At 43.3% G+C, this 19,683-nt stretch overlaps 1 protein-coding gene across 3 annotated transcripts in view; it reads right to left on the bottom strand.

Annotated features, from left to right (window-relative positions):
- Positions 1-2,634: 2,634 nt before the first annotated feature.
- IFT122 (intraflagellar transport 122) overlaps positions 2,635-19,683 on the bottom strand; it is a 31,754-nt gene continuing 14,705 nt past the window's right edge. The window contains exons 16-29 of one of the 3 annotated variants that reach the window (XM_069028423.1): positions 19,175-19,228; positions 16,762-16,923; positions 13,804-13,970; positions 12,780-12,951; positions 12,098-12,200; positions 10,436-10,576; positions 9,365-9,462; positions 8,400-8,500; positions 7,082-7,247; positions 5,998-6,109; positions 5,444-5,572; positions 4,553-4,632; positions 3,770-3,934; positions 2,635-3,072 (exon numbers count right to left, since the gene is read on the bottom strand). In XM_069028423.1, the coding sequence (XP_068884524.1) occupies positions 2,983-3,072; positions 3,770-3,934; positions 4,553-4,632; positions 5,444-5,572; positions 5,998-6,109; positions 7,082-7,247; positions 8,400-8,500; positions 9,365-9,462; positions 10,436-10,576; positions 12,098-12,200; positions 12,780-12,951; positions 13,804-13,970; positions 16,762-16,923; positions 19,175-19,228 (1,740 nt within the window). In that variant the 3' untranslated portion in view covers positions 2,635-2,982. Of the gene's footprint in view, positions 3,073-3,769; positions 3,935-4,552; positions 4,666-5,330; positions 5,363-5,443; positions 5,573-5,997; positions 6,110-7,081; positions 7,248-8,399; positions 8,501-9,364; positions 9,463-10,435; positions 10,577-12,097; positions 12,201-12,779; positions 12,952-13,803; positions 13,971-16,761; positions 16,924-19,174; positions 19,229-19,683 lie in introns of those variants that run through there. The other 2 variants (XR_011154884.1, XR_011154885.1) reach the window with 2 other exon arrangements.

Genomic DNA, 19,683 nt, shown 5'->3' with positions numbered 1-19,683 from the left:
CTTCTGTGTCTCTCTGACTCACCACTCTATGCACTCAGTTGTGCTTGAAACATTCCTTGTGCCAACCAGCAGCTGAGTTACACATTTTCTTAATTTTTCAAGGCAGTGGGACAAAACGACAGGAGGTGAGCACAAAGAGACTCTTTGCTCTGCCCCTTTGTAGGTGACAGAGGCTGGAAGGGAGCTGAGCACCCACCTCCCCTTGCTGTTTTGGCTGCACTGAAGGCTGAGCAGAGGGTTCCTCACAGCCAGGAGCAGGTGAACTCAAGGGCCTCATCCAGCACTGGAGGACGTACCAGAGCTGCTGGAGCTCATGGGTGCAAGGTGGGTAGAAATTCATGTCCTCTCAGCCTTATAAACTTCCTCCAGTCCTGGCCTAGTTTTCACCAATGTTCCTTGTAGGTTAGTTTAGCAGCAAGTTTAATGGGAAAATGCACAAAGCACTGTACTCAGAGCAGAGACCAAGCTGGGAAACCTGCCTTCTAAGTGGGGAAGGTGGAAGGAGCTGAAGTGCTGGCACCACAGACTAGGGTAGATCTTGCTGGCAGCCCAATGCAGGCCACAGTCTCGGGACAGTCCCAAAGGTCTTCCTTCACCTTAACATGAAAACACCAGGTCCTCACATACACTGCTTACCCTAAGTCCCTCTCAATTAATTTCTCACACTTGTTGCCAAGGCCAAAGCAGTGCCACTTTCTAACTGCAAATGCAGCTGTTTCACTTGTACCTGGGCACACAGGGATTAAAGGTTTATTTCCTAAAACACTTTAAGCTGATGCAATAAGCCACTGCTGAGGTAGCAGCTGCTGTGCAAAGCTTAGGGCTGGCGTGCGTCACCACTGGACGCAGCAATGGGACAGGCAGGCAGCAGTGAGACAGAGGAACGGGGCAAATTGCTCACAACACCTTCCAACCAACGTGCCGTGGTGGGACCTCTTGTGCCTTCAGGGACTCCTCAGCATGAAGGAGGGCTTCATGGCATAGGGCAGCCTGGACTAGAACACTTTCATCATGTATGAGACATGCGGAGTGTTTCTGCCCAGAAAGCCTGAAACACTTTTCAAAGCTAGACTGCATTCACAGAGTTGTTTAAAAAAAAACCAAAAAGCCTCCTTGCTTGGTCCATTTTGTCTCTGTGTCACAGCAAACCCTTTCTCTTCATTTTTACAATTTTTCATTCCCACTGGCTCTGCACAGCCAGCTCAGTTCCAGAAGGAGCTGAATTCCACCCTGGCTCCCATCTCAAACAGCATTGTTTATCCATGTCAATAGCAGAGTCTTCACTGCAAACAGTGACAGCTGAGTTAGAAAGCAGACGAGCTGTAATTAGAACAGAATGTTTTTAAAGTGGTAAATCAAGCAAACTTGGTCAGGAACCACTGAGGGACTCGGAAACCCGGCAGTGCGATTGCAGGGACTCCTTTTCCAGAGGAACTCGAGCAGACAGACATCCCATTTCACGTGCAAAGTGCTGCTCCCGTGGGAGCAGCTCCGCCAGCACCAACCACCTCAGCCAGTTGCTCACGTCCTTTCCCACTCAGGGTAAAGGCAGGCTGGAACAAACAGGCTGCCATCACAACAGAACTCATGGCAACACGGGCAGTTTATACTGGATTAAAGTCAAGAGAGACATCACTTCCCAGCTCCAGGCGAGCTGGTTACCTACATGAATCTTCCCGCTGCTGCTGGGAATGACCCCGTGACCATCCTCGTGAGATTGCCCTGTCCAGGGGTGTGTTGGTGTTACTGGCACAGAGTTCCCTTCCCTCACAGCAGCGTGGGGGGCTGTGCGTTGGTGTCTGAACCGGCACTGGGAACAGGCCGGTGCTGCAGCTGGGGCTGAGCACTGGGCTCTCCATTCTCCCTGCTCTGTCCCCCTCAGCAACAGGCCAGAGCAGGGCAGGGAACAGAGAGGGACAGAGCTGGGGCAGCTGGCCAAAGGGGTGTGCCACTCCAGATGATGCTGTGCTCCTAAATAAAAGCTCGGGGAAAGGGGGAAGAAGGGAGGATGTTTCTGTGGTGTTTGCCTTCCCAAGTGACGGTTACTCACGCTGAGCCCTGCTCTCCAGGAAGCAGGGAAGAGATTCCTTCTTGCTTTCCTTTGCTTGCACGCAGAGCTCTGCTTCAGCTATTAAACTGTCTTCATTTCAACACAGGAGTTTCTTGGCTTTTGTTCTCCTACTTCCTGCCCAGTTCTGTAGGCAGAGCAAGCCAGCGTGGGGGCTCGGGTGCTGCCTGGGACTGATGCCCCCCGTGTCTCGTGCCTCTGCCAGAGGCTGCAGCGGAGAGCAGCGGCTCTGTCCCCTCCCACCTGCACACACAGCTTGCCCTTGGCTCAGGACTGACACAATGCTGGGGACACCCCACTCAGCAGCACTCCCTCAGCACGGCCCTCCATGGCAGCACCACAGTCTGACATCCTGCACTTTAACCAGGTGAACTCCACATAGATTCAGCCACCACCTGCTCCAGGGTGGCTGTGAGATGCCCCCACTGCCAAGAGCAGTGGAACTCTTCAGATTATATTTGAAGGACTCTAAACTCTAAGTGCTGTTCTTGCCTAAATGGAATAGAAAGGAAAAAGAAATTCAAGACCAGAAGCATCGGTATTATAGCAAATTCTGAGACAACGAATAGTGAAAAATAGTCCCATTTATTTGAAGATCTGTCAATAACTCGTGTGTTATAAGGACCACAATCTGGAGTAAAAACAGTTTCTTAAAGGCTGAACTTGATCCTAGAAACATTCCTGTAAAATTCTGTGGCACTTCAGCTGCTTGCCTGGAAAATGCAGAGCACATTCACAAAAACCAGACATTTTAATTAAAAAAAACAATTACAATTCTTCAACTTGGTTCCACTCTTACATACAAAATGGGACAAGATGACATAACTAAGTTGTTAGGAAAGCTCTACAGATCTAAGAAGTGTTTTGCCAAGCCAACAGGGGAGTCTGTTGTTGAGGTAAAAGACTGGTTTTCTTCATTGGTTTGACTCATCTATTCTCCGCCGACAGAATGGACAACAATTATGCTGGAGTATGAGGAGCTCATAGTCTTCTGTGTGAAACATCTATTAATTAGGAACAGATTTAAGACAAGTTAGCCTGTACCCTGCTCCAAGAAAATGCAAACTGAGCTCAATGGCTGCTCAATAGCACAGATATTCTGGAACTACCACCACAGAGAACTGGTCCTCTTGGTTTCAATCACCTGAGATGCTATAGCCTGGAACAGAGCAGCAAGCACTTCACAGACCTCTGCCAGTGCTGCTGAGAAGGCACAAACCCATTAACTACTTTTGCAAAAGGATGGACAAATGGACAATTAGACAGTTGTGTAAGTAAACATGACTGAATTCCAGCATTTCAAAAAGTAATTTCTGAGTGAGGCAGGAGCAGGACTGAATCACAAGATAACAGTCACTGCCTGATTTTCCTTGCTAGACCAGGCTGCAAATCAGAGAGACAGAGCAAAAGGAAATAAATACAAATCAGCTTCTGTTGGTCAGCCAAGGTTTGCTTGAGAGGCTCTGACTTGCTGTCAGGGCAACTTCTCAAATTCAGCTACAGCCAAGTCTTCGAAGGCAGCTGTTCCTCTATCTAGCACACAACTCAGAGCTGGGGTTTCACTACTCTGTCTACCTCATTCAGGAATGTGCTCAGTACATTTTAGAGTATGAGGTTTCAATGATTAGCATTGTTTCTCACCCATCAGGTTCTGGACAGGGCTTTTTGTTTATTTTTTCAGCCTCTCCATGAGAACACTACCTGAAAGCAGGATGGACACATGGTGATGGAGGCGTCGGGCAGCAGGGAGCGGTAGTACTGCCACCGCAGCGGCCTCGGCCAGCGCTTGATCAGGACGTCCCTCCGGCTCATGGAGCGGAGCACAGCACGGCTCACCACCACTGGGACAAACTCGGAGCCTCCTTGCTGCACGAGAGCAGGTTTGCAAAGAATCGCTGTTACCAGCTGCAAGGCCCTCTGAGGATTTGTAAGTTGTTTTAAGAAGCCAAGTTAAATTCAGTAGAAGAAGCTAATGTAGAACTGGCCCAAGCCTTGTCCCACCAAAGTCCCTGTCAGCTTTATCAAAACCTTCAGTGACAGCAGCATGCAGCCACATCTGTCTCCAGTGAGCTTCTCTTATCTCTTTAACATCATTCCTTGCAAATAACAGCCATGCTCAGTCTCTATGAAACCCTCACAGTAAGGCCTGCTCTATAGGTGTGTTGCTGCTGTACCAGTGCACAGTGAGAAAATTAAATTCCAGCAACGTTTAGTTTAAAATCTTTGTTGTTTTGTGACCTTTGTATTTGTTTGTTTGGGGTTTTTGTGTGTGTGGGTTTTCCTGGCTTGTTTGTTTTTGAGGGGTTTTGTTTGCTGTTTTTAAGGGAGGAGTTGACTGGTTAGTCCATTTGCCTCTCAAGTGCCATCCCTCTCCCAGTTCCCTGCTCTGCAGCTCTCTTTGTACCACACACACACCAGAAGAGCAGCTTTGTAAAGTAAAATTTTCTATTAATTTCTGTTGGTAGATACTGGTACAGTTCTTACCTCAAAGCTCAGTTTTGCTGTAAAGGGATCATCATCCTCAATAATATCTGTACTGTCATCAAGTCTCAAACTCTGAGCATCTGGATGCATGTCTTAAGGAAGGACAAGAATTCCTGTAAAACAGCTCTGCTTACCATAGCCAGCCCTGACAGAATCCTATGAAAGCATCCCAGCAGGACCAGTACCCTTGCTGCTTCAGAGTATCTCAAACTGGCAGTGCCCAGGCCACTATAAAAAGCACCAAGAAGGCCTTGCTGGGATTTCCAGTGACTGGGGAAGTTTATCACTGCAGCTGCTGTAGAACAGCAAGACGGACCACAGCCAGGCATGACATCAGCTCTTACCCGTCCACAGATGACAGAGCAAAGGAAGCAATCTATTGAAATTACATTTTTGGGCAGCTTTAGTCAGAGTTTGTGTGTTCTTGTGCATTACTCTACATCTCATATTCTGCAAACCTCCCCAGCAACTGAGAGCTCTGGATGCCAAAGCATTCCAAACCAAATTGTGAAGTGCTACTTCCCTTGGCTGAGAGAAGGCAGGCTCTAAAGGAAGCTGTTATTAGAAGCAATGCACTCCAGATTCCGCCCATCCTTGTCAGAAAGCAGTTCACACAGAATAGGTGAAGCATGGCATTCCACGGTTAAAAATAAATATTGCACAGGATCAGAAATAAACTGTCCTGATGGAAAAGCTTCTTGACAATGTTAGGTTTAGTTAAACCATACTTTGGTTGTTATACCAACACGATGAAGAAACAAGATGCAATTGTACTTACATCAGTCATATGACAAAAAGAAAGGTTTAAACCTAAGGGGAAAAAATAAACTCAAAATTATTTAATACTTCCCTATGAAAAGGACTGGAAACCAATTCTAATCAAAAGGATACGGTCACTCATCATCTCTTGCCATTTATTCTCTCTTTTACTCACTCTTGGAGCTTCAAGATCAATGAGAGCTACAGCTTCTTCATCCGTGATGCCATCTTCCAAATAGAACTCAACCAGATGCAGCACCTCTAAAAGGTGGGAAAGGCAGGAAGTGTTTGACCTGCAGGAACTCAGGAAATGCCTCATAGCAGATACTCTGCTCCTTCAGTAACAAACAGCCTCTGGCTTCCATGTCAGTGGTGTTCTGCCCACCTTCTCTCATGAAACAAGTTAAATAAAAAAAAATTACAGCAAACTAAATCTCTTGAACTTCTGAAAGGATTATGTTCACCTTCACAGAACACTGGACGCATTTCAGTGTCTGGCAATAAAACAATGCTGTGCTGCTGCCCTGAAGTGAGATCCAGCAACCCCCACTTAGTCAAATTTAACAGCAGTAAAGGAACATTCGTTTACCCAAACAACACTGCAGAGAGAAGAAATTAAGCACTAACCTACTCTGTTAAAATTTATCTACTTGCAAAGCATGAGCAAACCTGACGTCCCAACACACCATAGGAGGAGGCCGAGAAGACAAAAGGCTGTCTGCAGTTAATGCAGACATTCCCCAGGTTATTCAGCAAAGGGTTGTTGGTGGAGCACCTGTAACACAGGGGCACGAGCTCCTGAAAAGACAGATTGAGAGCATGGTAATCACAGACCAGCACATCCCCAACTCTTTGTTTTCAATTAAATACGGGCCCCTTCAGCTGACAACACTGATACAACACCAGCGCCAGTCTGGAGAAGCACTGCTGTGAAAACAGATCCTTCAACATCTGAAAATGCTTTCCCTTTTTAACAAACCAGCAAGTTTTCCCATTAAAAATAGCTGTCTTCACCATTTTAACAATTAAATTTTCACCTTGCCTTTGCAGTAACAGAAGCAGAATTCTGCATTAAATACACAGGGACAAAAGAAGCTAAAGAGAAGTTTGCTGAAGCAAAGTTTTTTGCTCTAAGATTTGGTCAAATTTAGGTTCTCCAATTAATTCATCTCTTTTCAAGAGCAGAGTTATTTTAGGCAGCTCTTAAAGGGTGTGTTTCTATTATTTCAGGAGGCCAGGTGCATGTTCACTGGTACAATGCAATTTATTTTTAGTGAGCACTCCCTGAGACATGGCTTTATAGAACACTGCAGAAAGCCAGATTTCAGTGAAAGAAGAAAAGGTGTTAAAATAAGATTTACGGAAGGAAGGTTACTGAAGGGATGGAGGGAGGAGGGAAAGAGTGTTAGGAGTGGGACAAATGAAAGTGACCTCCAGCTGGAGAGAGAGACAAAGACTGTGGAACAATAGCATGTGAACTGGGGAGAAAAGGGCTTGGAAGAATTAACAGGCAGCGAGGAAGATGACTGCAAGAGAGGAGAGGGAGGATGGAAGCTGCCCACAAAGAGACGGCTGATTTTAATTTGCTCTCAGGAGCAGAAGGAAGTCTGACTTGAAGAGTAACAATAAAAGGACTGTGTTTCCAGCAGAAATATAATTATATAACAGAGAGATGCATAATATATTTCAGATTGTTTTGTGCACACAGGAACTTGTATTCTAGGATTAGGCCACATATTAATGATTAACATGAAACACATTACAACTTACTTCACTGTCATGGAATGGCTTGGACCGGATTGTCAGGCTGCCCAGCTCAACGGATTTCTGGAACCTCTCTGGGATCTGCAGTCCCTGCAGCTTGTCATAGGCATGACGAGCCAATTTATATGCACCAAGAGCTTTACTCTGCTTTGCCAGGGCCAATAATGTATTGCTATAATTTAATTAAGGAATAAAAATACATACAGCATTTAGGAAAACATGCAATACTCTAATCATAGAAGTTGTGCAATTAAGCCTATCCAACACTGGGACTTCAAACAGGCTTTATCCAGAGAAATCTATTTACAGAACTTAATTTATAAACGTGTGAAAGGACTATCAAAACATCTGTGGGCAATTATTAGCAAGGTAAGGAACTGACCTTACATAAATGCTGCTAAGGTTAAATATTCTGACTCTATTTACATAATTTCATTAATTTTGGGGTACCTGTATTTTCCCCCAGCCACAAAAAATCCAAAACCCAAAAATTTTTTACAGTGTAAGTAATCCACTGACACTGAGTAAATACACCTGATGTGATTGGAAAGTGTGCCCCATGTTAGCAACCAAGTGTTGTCCTTCCTTTTCACCAGAGTGAACCAGTAACTGCTGTTTACACCTACTGACCACAAGGCCCGTTATCAAATACTTTATGACAAAGATTCTACATTTATAAGTGAAGTTATGAAAAGGAAAGCTAACATCCCATCCAAAACCAGAAATTAAATGAAACCAAGACGAGGCCTCCCTATGGCATCCAGTGACCTTCTGGCTGTCTCTTAGAGAAAGGTGCATTTCACAGGGCTCACACAGCCCATTCAGGAAGCACTCCCCAGAGACTCACTGGCACTAACAAAGCCATGCAGATGTTGGCCTGACAGACCACATGGCTACACCAGCCTCCAGGGAAGCAAAAGCTCCTGGGTTTCCCCACTTCTGCCTCAGTTCAGTCTCCTTGCAATAACACTATCAGGATTCAGAACCAACATCTTCTTGCAGTGACTGGTGTCCTAGAACTTGCTCCTCTGACACAGATGACACACCAGAATGGGCAGGTGTTCAAGGTGGCCTAACAGAGTTCCGTTATTTGATTTGCACAACTCTCCAAAACTATAACAAATAACAAACTAGTGCAGCTCAGCACACAATAGTTTGAAGATGCTGATGATTCCTGAGGGACAAAAATCAGTTCCCATTAATGACAACCAACAGCTGACACTGAAGATTCCCTGCAGGAGGTCTCTGCCTTGGACCAACAGCAGTTACTCCTTTAATGTATCACGTGGTAACTTCTAGATTTTGTACTGTATTGGAAGGATACACTTTTGAGATCCCCAAAGGAGTCTCCTTTGTTAAGCTGTGAAGCAGAAACCTGGAAATATTGAAGAGGGTTTCAGGCAAGTGAAAGCTGAAAGGCTCCTCCTGTGGTATGAAAAAGACACATTTCTCAACTGGAAAACCAACAACTTACATCAGTAAGCATCACAACACGAGACATCTCTAGTACTGTGTTTCTTTCATCTGTTGAGAAAAGAGGTGTTGACAGAACACAGCAAGTGGATTTTGTATGTCTGTATTACCAAAGCTCATGCCTGATACACACAGAAAAGAGACACAGAGAGATCAGTGTAGCTAAGACAGAACCTTTAACAGGTTATTTAAAAATGAGGGCAGTGTGCACAGCCGCAGTGCGGGGTCTCTAGTGCTGTGATATCTAAAATAGGCTGACAGCAAAGACCCCACAGCACAGAGTCTTCTTTTGGGCAAGGGCACAGAGCAAGGGTTCTCAAATGTTTTACAACAGATCTTTGCACCAACCCTGATGGCAACATGACTCTAATTGCTGGAATTAGTAGGAGCTCCTCACTCCTGACTGCATATCACTGACACACGTAGGAATCCCCAGGTTCAAGTGCCTTCTTTTGTTCAACCCCATTTCCAATGAATAAGGGAAAAACTGACCCTGGCCTGTGCAGGAGCAGAGGCTCAGGTACCAGGGGACCCAACCAAGGTAACCAGCAAAAAGGGCCATGGGTGTGAAGGAGGTCAGGCACTGGCACAGCCCTGCTCCACCTGCATCTGTAAGGAGCTGAGCAAGTTCTTGTATAGGACAGCTGAAGACTGTATAATAAAATAAAATAAAAAAATAAATAAAGTTACTATACAGTACTAATGATGTACAGTGATTCAATATTTGATTGCTTGAAAAGTCCTAGTTATTTCTGGACTCCCTAAGGAAAAAAGCTCAGGAAGCATAAATACACAATTCTAAAGTGAGTATCTTACAGTGTATCTTTGAATAAAGTGATAGACATGGTAAACTTCTGCCAAATGCTGGAAGTGATGAAACTTCTGCAACATTTCAGTCTGCTGTCCTTCGTTCTCTGTAGGAGGCAAAGGCATTGGTGTCAGTCTCAAAGAGCAGTCTATGAGACTCAGCTGGAAGAAAACAACCTGTCATGATTTTAGCACCAGCACTGCCAGAGGAGCTATGTACCAGCTCAAGTATGCCCCATCTACCCCAGCAAATCATATGTTTACAGAGTTGCTATTCTTCTGAGCAAACTTCTGGCCTGTAACAAGCATGGCAAAACACAGAACAGTTGAGGCAATGGTTTGACACAGCCAGAGGCTACAGCTGAGCTACAGGCAGAAAACAGCAGGTGTGCATCCCTGGAAACCTCTTCCAGAATGCCAGAGTTCACAAATAAAATTAGTTTTGAAAACTTTCACATATACCAAATACACTACTAAGCCATTTGGAAAAACATGCATCTCAAACATCTGAGGGGTGACAGATCAGCTGAACTAAAACCAGCAGGCAAAAGGCAGTATTCCCAACCCTCTGTATTCATTATCACTAAACTACACCTGTTAACTATTAACACCTCTCTCCCAGTGAAATACATTTGGGAGACAAGATGACAGCTAGCAAACAATAAGTTTTACCTGTCGGCAGAAATAACTTGTACCCTCCCTAACCTCTGTTCGAACATTTGAGGTAACTTACTCTCCAACATCTTTTATTTACTAGCACATTAATCCTCCAGGCAATGGGTGTGGTGGGAAGGTGCAGGAGGACACATGGTCCCAGGAGGCACGATTATCATCCCACCAGACTTCAGAAGGAGCCTTATGCCTGCTGATGTCACTGGTTTGTTTATTTGTTTTAAATTAGCACATGGGAAAACCAGAGGACTACAAAAATAGCACAAGCCCGAGATATGTACAGCATTAAAAAACCCAAACCAAACCACCCAGCAGTGAAGCAGCTGCAGCAATGCTATCACAATGCAGGACTTGTTTGTCTACGTGCACAATAAGGTAACAAACACCAACTTCCTTTCAGTGACTCACCTTGGGCTATGTCTAAGCACTGCATGGAAAGCATCCAGTAATAATAGGCTGCATCATTAAATCGGCTTTCAACCACGGCGTTGTGTGTTAACTGCTCCAGCACCCTCACAGCCTCTCTCTGCCTGCCAGCCTTGTGAAACGCTACAGAGCCCAAAACAAAGAGGGGTTTACAGTGTGATTATATCAATTAACGGAAATTAATGTTTTTGAATTGAGAGCAGTCTATTCAGCCCCTATCAAATACTCTGTCCAGGGCAGGATAAAAGGGATTATACACTGGTATTTTCCTCCTTGAAAGCAGTGACACTAATGGAACATGAGAAGAATCTGTAGGTATTTTGAAACTTTTACACTGTCTCAGCAACTCTTGAGCTCAAGGAGTATGTACAATACTGGTTGCTGGAGTTTTTTTAGATAGAAAAGAGGGAAGATGCTGTGATAATTAGATCTCTGTACAAACAACAGTGATCTCCAAACACTGCAAATCACAACTTCACTCAAAACTACAATAAACTGTTTGAAGTCAGTGCTCTGGTGTGTATGAATACTTTAAAAATATTGTGCTGAATACTTTAAAAGAGTACAGCACAGACTACACCCTTCTGTCATTTACTAACAGCACCTCCTTTTCTGCTGCACCAAGTAACACCCTCAATTCTCACTTGGCAAACATGCATTCAGCCAATGCAGTCTTCATATAAAGGAACGGGGCTGGGGGGGAATCAACCCCCAAAAAACCCGACCCCACAGCACTGCTGCTGCCTGAGTGAAGCCAGCTCAGCTTGAACCAGACCTCACATGAGACTGCAACAGTCCCATGAGGACCTCCAGCTCCCCCAGTTCTGGGCATCTACACTTGCTGAGCCCCAGCAGCACAGGGCTTTGTGGAGCAAATGGGGCCTATAACCTGCACCCAGAGAGTGCAAACTGCCCTAAACCAGGTGCTCAAAGTCTTGGTGCCAAGACACAAACTCGTCTTGTGCAGAGACAGATCAGGCCCAGCTCGTTCCCTACCTGGGCCCTTCTACACCAGGCTTGGATCCAAGCTGGCTCAGGGAACAGCAGGTGCAGCTGTCACATGGAACTGCACCTGAGCCAAGGCACTGCACTGAAGCCCTCCTGGCTTCACACAGAGCTCACTTCAACAGCTCTGGAACAGTTTGTGGACTGAATTTTGAAGCCTTTCCATAGGATGGAAACTTGACAGTTCAAATGTAATCTTATAAGCCAAACAAACCCCACAAAAAGCTTAAAGAAACAGGAAAACTTTACTTATGCAAATCCAGTATTACCTAAATATAAAGAAAAATTATGTTTTTCACTCAGGTTTCTAAGATGGCTGCTAATGTTTGAATTTTTGTGGGATAAAAATATTAAGACAGGATTATAGGCCAAATACCTCTTACATGCCATACTCAGATATACAACAAGATAGAAAATCTGGACATATATTTAGATGCCATAATTTTTGATAGATCCATCACATTTTCCTATAAAATAAGGAGATTTCCAGTTACTTTAAAACCAGCATGAAAACATGGATTATATTTGGTTTTGAATACCACTGATAAGAAATTCACCAAGGCAGAGTCTGCATATTCTGTAGTGGAGAACTATGGAGCACATATGGAGCGAGCAGTGATCTGTCAGTGACCTTCTCACCTTTTTGGGCTTCTTCAAATCGATCATTCTCTGCCAGCCACTGAGCATAAGGGACATAGACTTCATCTTTGAATTCAGGATGCTTTTCACTCAGAGCAAATGCCTGACATAAATAAAAAATTCATTCTTAGAATATTGCAAGGTTTAAACAGTTCAAGGGTTTAGAATATTCCATGGCATCAATCCTTCAGCTCTAATAAAATTCATAATAAAACATATACACATAATAGAGAGTGTAATCCATATTTTCTCCAATAGAAAACTTATGTGTTTTAAAATAGAAAGCAATCAACAAGAGAAAAGTAGCTTAGCATAATAACAGACTGACTATTGAAACAGGAAGACTTGAAAGTGATTATCCAGGAAATTTAGTAGATTTCCCAGCAAGAGACAAAAAATATTTGTATTTTTACTGAATACATCTTCTAAAGAAATTGAAGTAACACTATAAATGCAATTTAGATTCACTTTCAGAAAACCACACCACCACCAAACACATGCTGGCATACACGATTAACTGAGATACTCTGAACCCTTCTGCAGAAGCCTCCCTCCCTCCCTCCCTGCCTGCTTCTCCCTCACTACGATGCTGGGGGAGCCAGACATTTGCCTCCCTATTTTGTTGCAACCAGTGACAGTAAGAAGCAGTGGTTTTCAAAACAGAAATCAAGGGCACACTTACTTCTTCCCAGTGATGAGTCTCCACGTGGAGCTGGACCAATGCTTTCAGGTCACCAACCTTCATGTAGGTTTCTGCAGCATGGCCAGGGTTATCAAGTTGCTTAAAATAGAAGGCGCATTTGGCCAAAGGCTCACGCTCAGCTTTATCCAGTTTTCGAGCAATTTCGATTAACCTAGACTCAGCAGAAGGAAACCAGATGTTTCAGATTCTGCCTTGGTGCTTTGCCTTTTAATTATTGTCATAAGTTCACCTTTAATGAGTTAACATTTAATAAACATCATAATAGTACTACCATGCAACACCTTTTAGACAGTTTCAGTAAACATTCCAAATAGCATTTCTCCTTTTGCAAACTCAAACCCCTTCCTTCCCTCTTTACTCACACATTCAGCTCTGTATCTCAGACTCCATGCAGAGCCGTGCAGATAGAAGGAGGGAACACATCCTACATGACTCAGTGGCACAGGACACACTTCCCCAACCCTGACCTGAGCAACAGACTCAGAATAAACATCACCCCCTGTGCCACACAGCAAAACAAGCCTGCAAGGGCAGGCTGAGGGGCCTGGCCAAGATCTTAAGGCAGCTCAGCAAATGACCCAAAGTGCCACCTACATTGGTGAGAAATGACCAGCAACAGGAGCAGATACAGAATTTCTGAAGACTCCATGCCCCAGGTGACTTCTCACTAGATGAGAACAGCAGCAATGGGCTACCAGGTACAATTACTGCTGTCATGATTACTCTGAAGGCATTCAAGCTATTTTAGACAATCTCATATTGGAGATGAACCCATGCATAATCTTCACTGCTGTAATACATTTGTTTTTGTAATATATTTATGACCCTACCCTCTAAACATATGCAACTTTTAAAACATTTTTAATCATAGATGTGTTTCAGATACTCCTGATATAAAGGCAGATACCAAACACATATGGTCTTATTTTAAAATTATGTGGAATTCATAATATCTCATCAAAGCTTTTATTATATATTGTCTCTGAGGTGACAAAAAACCTACATATCCACCCAGCCGTGGTCCCCGCTGATTTCGATGGCCTTCATGTGCTCGCCAGCAGAGAGGTACATCTCCACTGCTGCCTTTGGCTCATTGATATCCTTGGCCCAGTCTGCTTGTTTTTTTATCAGCATCTTTGTGTCTTTGGGATCTCCAGATCCCAGAAATTCCTGCAACAGTGCAATACAAAAGACTGCATTACCTTCTGGCCACAAACGTCGTTACAGTCTAAACTCTAAAATACATAAAGGCTTTTGTAATGAATATCATGATGCTTCCTAGGGACAGAAATACTCCATGGAGAGCAACATGGACTGAGCCAGCCTTCAGCAGCTCATCATCAAGGCCCTGGGTCTGGGAGGAAACAGTGGCAAATCTCCCATTTAGACAGTTTTCAATTAAAAAACCAAAAAGCAGGAGGTTCTGGCCAGCCCCAGAGAGGGACAATGCAGGTGCCTCAGAGGCAACACCAATGTCCCCTCTTGCTCTCTGCTAAGCCTGGTTCGGTGGATACAAGTTAAGATTTCTGCAAACTTGTCAGGAAAAGGCCTTCCCAAAACAAAATGGTACTAATCTAAAAACTCTAACAGATCAATTCCAAGTTTCAGATTTTCTCTTGCAAGCCAAGCAGGTATGGATTCATTCTCAAAGACGAGCCGGTCCCAGCACATGCTCAGTTAACAACAGCACATCCACTTAATCATATGCTGGCATCAGGATGCCCTACCACAAATCAACGAAAGGCTGAAGTAATTATCAAGTGTCTTTGCAGAAAACAAGATATTTTTAAAAATATATCGACGAAGTTCTTTTGCAAGGACAGAACCACAGCTGCTCAAAAGTGAGAGTGCTCTGAAGCACTGCTTGGACTTGTGGGAGGAATGCAAACACCAAGCCTGGACCCTGTGTTGACAACCATTTTGGAAATATTTCTAATAGTTAGTTCAGCTTCTTCTGCCAATACTAAAGCTCTGGCACCATATGGTTCACATCTGTTGACATCATGTGCCAGGAAAAAAATATAAAACCCCTCTTCAACACCAGAAGATCGATTAAGGGCAATTTTGTCTGTTAACGGAACAGGCTACTGCCCATTAAACAGCTTCTATCAAAAGAAAAATCAGAACAGAGGAGAAATGACAGGTGGAAAAAGAGTGGAAAACTGTGTATCCTCTGTGTTTCTGGTAAATTCTGACTGAGGTTTAAAAAACCAAAACCAAAGCAACAAATGGGCAAAAACCTCTACAAGGAGCACCCACACACCAGATCTGCTTCACCACTGCAATTCAGCAGTTCTCCACTACAGCCAGAGCTGCACCCCATCTGTGCCAGCTCTAAATGAGCCCCAGGCCTGCCTCCTGCAGCACAGCCCTGCTCCAGGGAACAGCTACACAGGTATCCTGACGGCCTTTGAATATGGAAAACTGCACTGAAGAGTGAAGTCAAACAACCTCTTTGGCATGACTTGTTTTCCAGCTTAGGTCACCAAAATAAGCCCAAAATCAAAGGCTAAGCTCAGCTTCTCACAGTATAAACAGTTTTTTTGTGAGTTGCCAGTAATTAGTGATCCAGTGCTGTGATAACGAGCCTGTGACCAGGGTATCAAAGGATTCCCAACCTCTGCCTCCAGTCTGGACCTTCCGTCCAGACCTCATCAAAGTCATACACAAGAAACCAGGTTCTGTGGGTCCCTTTGAATAATTCTGGCAAACATCAGTGAAAACACCACCACAAAAACACACCCCTCCCCCATATATCTTTCCTTGGATAAACAGCTGATCAACAAGGGGGTTTTACATGTTCTTCCATGTCCTGTGCACTCCCTGCACAAGCTGCCTTATGAAGTATCTTGAATTTCTCTGAATGAAGTCACTCTGAAGTACAGGAGACATGAGACCTCTTGCTCTCTACTGGTTAAATATAGACATGACTACAGCCAAGAATTAAAAGGTTCTTACAAAGACTTATGGGAACATTTTCCTGTATGAATTAAATTTATGTTCAAGAGGAGCCAAAACACTGAAGCTAACAAAGACTCATCAGCCAAAAATAGCGGAAGTCGGGCTTACATCAGCAAAGCCCCCAAATGTTTCTGTTGAGCTCTTGGAAGAAAAAGATCTCTTTGCAGCATGGCTTGGAGAATCTCTGCTACAGAGCTTCTGTGCATGTCATGGTGAATTCTTTGTCCCGGATTGGGCAGAATAAGGCTCTGATGAGTGATGAATGAGACTAAACAGTGCATGCATTCTCAGGGATTTTGATGAGAAAACACCATAGAAGACTTAAAAGCCAAGTAATGCTTCTTATCACCATACAGAAACATCACTTTTTAGAATTATATTCAATTTATTCCTACATGGAAACAGAATTTAAAAAAAAGCCAAGACACGGAATCTTTGGAAAAAATACTGTAGTAAACAAAAATATTCTAGGTTAGCGTATTATGCAGTTTTTAAAATGCATCGATATAGAACTGATTAATCTGACACAAATATATTTTTATTATAACATGGGTATTACCTTGTCATCTTTGGAGGACAAACAAATAAAAAGGGACTCTTGAGTAAGATAAGGTAGAAGAAGGAGTCATACACCCAAAATTTTTAGTTTTGAAAGAAGGAAAATAACTATGGATAATACTATGTAACCACAAGAGTCGCTGGTGGTGTCACCAAAAGAATCCACTGAAAAGCCCTGAATTTCCACAGCCATATTTGAGACTCTACAAAACACAACCTGCTGCCTTGGTAGCAGACTCTGAAGGAAAATGCCACTGTTACACCCAGGCCAGAGACACTTTTCCCCTTATAAGCCAAATGAGCTCCAAACAAATACCTGAGAAAATAAAATTGGAATTCAAAGCCCACATTTTCTTCAAAATCTTTTGTAGGATCACACTTTGCAAACAATTACAGGTAAATCAATACTTCTGCATTTAAATGTTCAGGTGCCAAGTCCTACCTTTGCATGGTCAAACATGCGTAGGTCAGAGTACATCTCGAGAGCCAGGTTTTCATGGCCACTCCTTTTGTACAGCTTTGCTGCCTCATGGAACTTCCCCTGGTAGGCATAAACATCTGCCAGGAACAGGTCATTGTTGTTCTCTCCATGCTTTTTCCGGTCCTGGAAGAATAGAAAAACTGAAGAGAGATGTAGAAAATATTCTAGATCATCAGGACCTAGGTGAGAAATAGCCCTTGTGGAATTAGATTTTCAGGCTTAGATTTTAACTGTTAATAATTAAAAACCTGTAACGGGATATCATAATTACACCTCTCCTACATTTCTGGTGAATTTATAATTAAAGGATTAAATCTCTCCTTAATTAAAATTACGAAGAGGAAAATTAAATGTCACTATACAAACCAAAGTGATGCAAAATCACTTGTCTTGATTTCACACAGAAAAATGAACACATGCTATCATTACACCAGTCTATTTTAAAAAAGGCATCTGATGGGCTCCTCATTTTCTCCCTACAAACTCACTAGCACATAATTTGGCTAAATTAACAATATGTGCAGGTGGGATGACAAACAGGAGGGTAACAGCCAGCAATAAGTAGATTCAGAAAGTATGTTAGCCTGCCTCCAAATACAAACCAGTGACACCTCCACTCTCCCCACATGCAAGAGCTCATGGACTTGGGTCAGTACCAGTCACTTCCAGTGCACCTGTACATGCTCTCCTGGTGACCAGAACTGCTTGCTCTGACTGCCTGGGAAGGGACCATGAGAACAGTGTGAGTGCAGAGCCAAGCAGAAACCCTTCATGTGTGTGCAGAGCCACGGAGAAACCCTTCACATGAATCAAACTGCAGCAGTACCCTGACTGTGAGGGACCCAGGACACAGGTTTGCATGCACATGTGTGTTTCAATGTGTGTGCCTTATCCTGTGTATTGGACACACTCCACTACCCTGCCTGGCATAAAATTATTGCTGCAGTTAGCCCACATCATACAGAAACACATAGCTGTGAACTGGATTTAAAGAAAACTGCATGCAAGGGGAAAAGCGTTCCACAAGCATCCAAATTCAATCCTCGGCTGCCAAAGGGGCTCAGCCATCACTCCCTGGTCACACTTACTGACTGGGCTGACACTGAGCTGGTGTTCAAAGTTCCCTTCAAAAACTTGGTTAAATGAAAAATCTGAGTACTTGTTACACCATTTTTACAAGACTCCACAGAATCTTGCCAGATAGAGGTGGCAACTATGTTTCTCTGTCATCAATTAGGAAAAAAAGTGTCATTACTGAGAGAAAACCATCATATTAATGGAAGATGTATGCTTAGTTACACCCCTACAAGCCTTAAAAGGAATCCAATCCACTGCAGGTGAGAGAACGTGGGGATGTAGAACTCACTGCGGAAGGAGCATTTTCAGGACATGTGAAAGTAAGTTTATGCCTGTTTATAAGGGGAATCTTTCTTAAACAGGATATGACACGACAAATCCAGAATATCCTCAATAAAAGCAGATCTGGAGAAGCATATGTGGAAAAGAAAGGTTACTACTGGTGAGAGAACACCTACCTACACCCTTGAAAAGAAAAAAAAAAGAAAACCAACAGAAGAAGAGGCTCTTAATGTAGACCTTTGTCCTGTGTTAGAGAAAAGTTCACTGCAACCAGCTGGCATTTTGACAGCAGCAGGCAGCTCTGCAGACATGAAGACAAGGAGTGTATCCTTTAAGAGAAGGTGTAAATCTAATTAACACAAGGAATAAGAATTCCTTTTATGCCATCTCCATGCACATCTTTAAGCATTATCTTGCCATCTCTGCAGAAGGACAAGGGTGATGTATGTGTTTTCAAGTGCTCATGACAGACAGTTATTGTTGAGTGAAATTCTATCAAGACGTGTGAAAAGAATAGGAAGGAGTGATTAGAGCACAGTATGGAAGTGTGGAATCCCAAATTCTATTTCCAGTTGTCACAGACTTGTCATGAGACCATGAGTTTGTCACTTCATTTCTCTGAGCCTGTTTCTGTCCCTGCAAGGAGGAGATAATAGTAATTACCTACCTCCAGGGGGTAGGGAAAAGCTTAATGAACTCATGTTTATGAAGTATTCTGTACTAAGCTCTGTCAGCAAAGTAGTATTCTACCAATTATTAATTGAATATTGAATGTTTTTCCAGTTCTCCTGAAGACAGTTTCAGAAGTTCTCATCCCACACCCACATTCTGGTCCATGAAGTTCCAATCCTACGATTAGAATTTGAGTCACCTCTGCTAATCAGGATTTTTCACTTCAAACACATCTCCAACAGTCAGAAGCACTATCCAAACAAAAGTCCTTCCAAAACAGAAAGTAGTGATTTTGGCACAGTAATAAGTTTAAGAAAATACATCATCTTGAACACTGGCTTACCTCTATGCTGCTGATCAGTTCTAAATATCGAAGGTCTCGTACCCTGGTAAATGCCTATTGAAAATAATAAAATAATAAAAGGCATTAATTTGAAAACCCAGAAAAACCCAAATATTATTCTGCATTAATCAAGCTGTCTTCATGCAAAAAGGACAGCTGGGTTTGGGTTTGTGTAGTCCCAAACCTGAAAGGGGCTCTGACTATGACTGTGGCCCCTGAGTTGTTACAGGAAAGGAGACAAGATACAACCAAAACAGCTGGGCCCTGACATGAGCAGCACAGCAGGGAACAGGAGCTGTGCATATCAGTCCCCCAAGAAATACAAAGTGTCAATTAAAATATTACATGCTTTTATTCTGGCTATTTTATAGCTTCTCCATTTTGATGTGAGGTGTAACACAGACAAGGAAATTTCAGGAAACTATTACAAGGAAGGGGACATAACTGATCGTATTGCCAAAGCCTGCTGCATATGCTTCTAGTTTTTAAACCATTCTGAAAATCCAGCA

The sequence above is a fragment of the Aphelocoma coerulescens genome, chromosome 12 (assembly GCF_041296385.1).
Source record: "Aphelocoma coerulescens isolate FSJ_1873_10779 chromosome 12, UR_Acoe_1.0, whole genome shotgun sequence".
NCBI lineage: Eukaryota > Metazoa > Chordata > Aves > Passeriformes > Corvidae > Aphelocoma > Aphelocoma coerulescens.
This window is presented reverse-complemented; position numbering and strand designations above follow the sequence as displayed.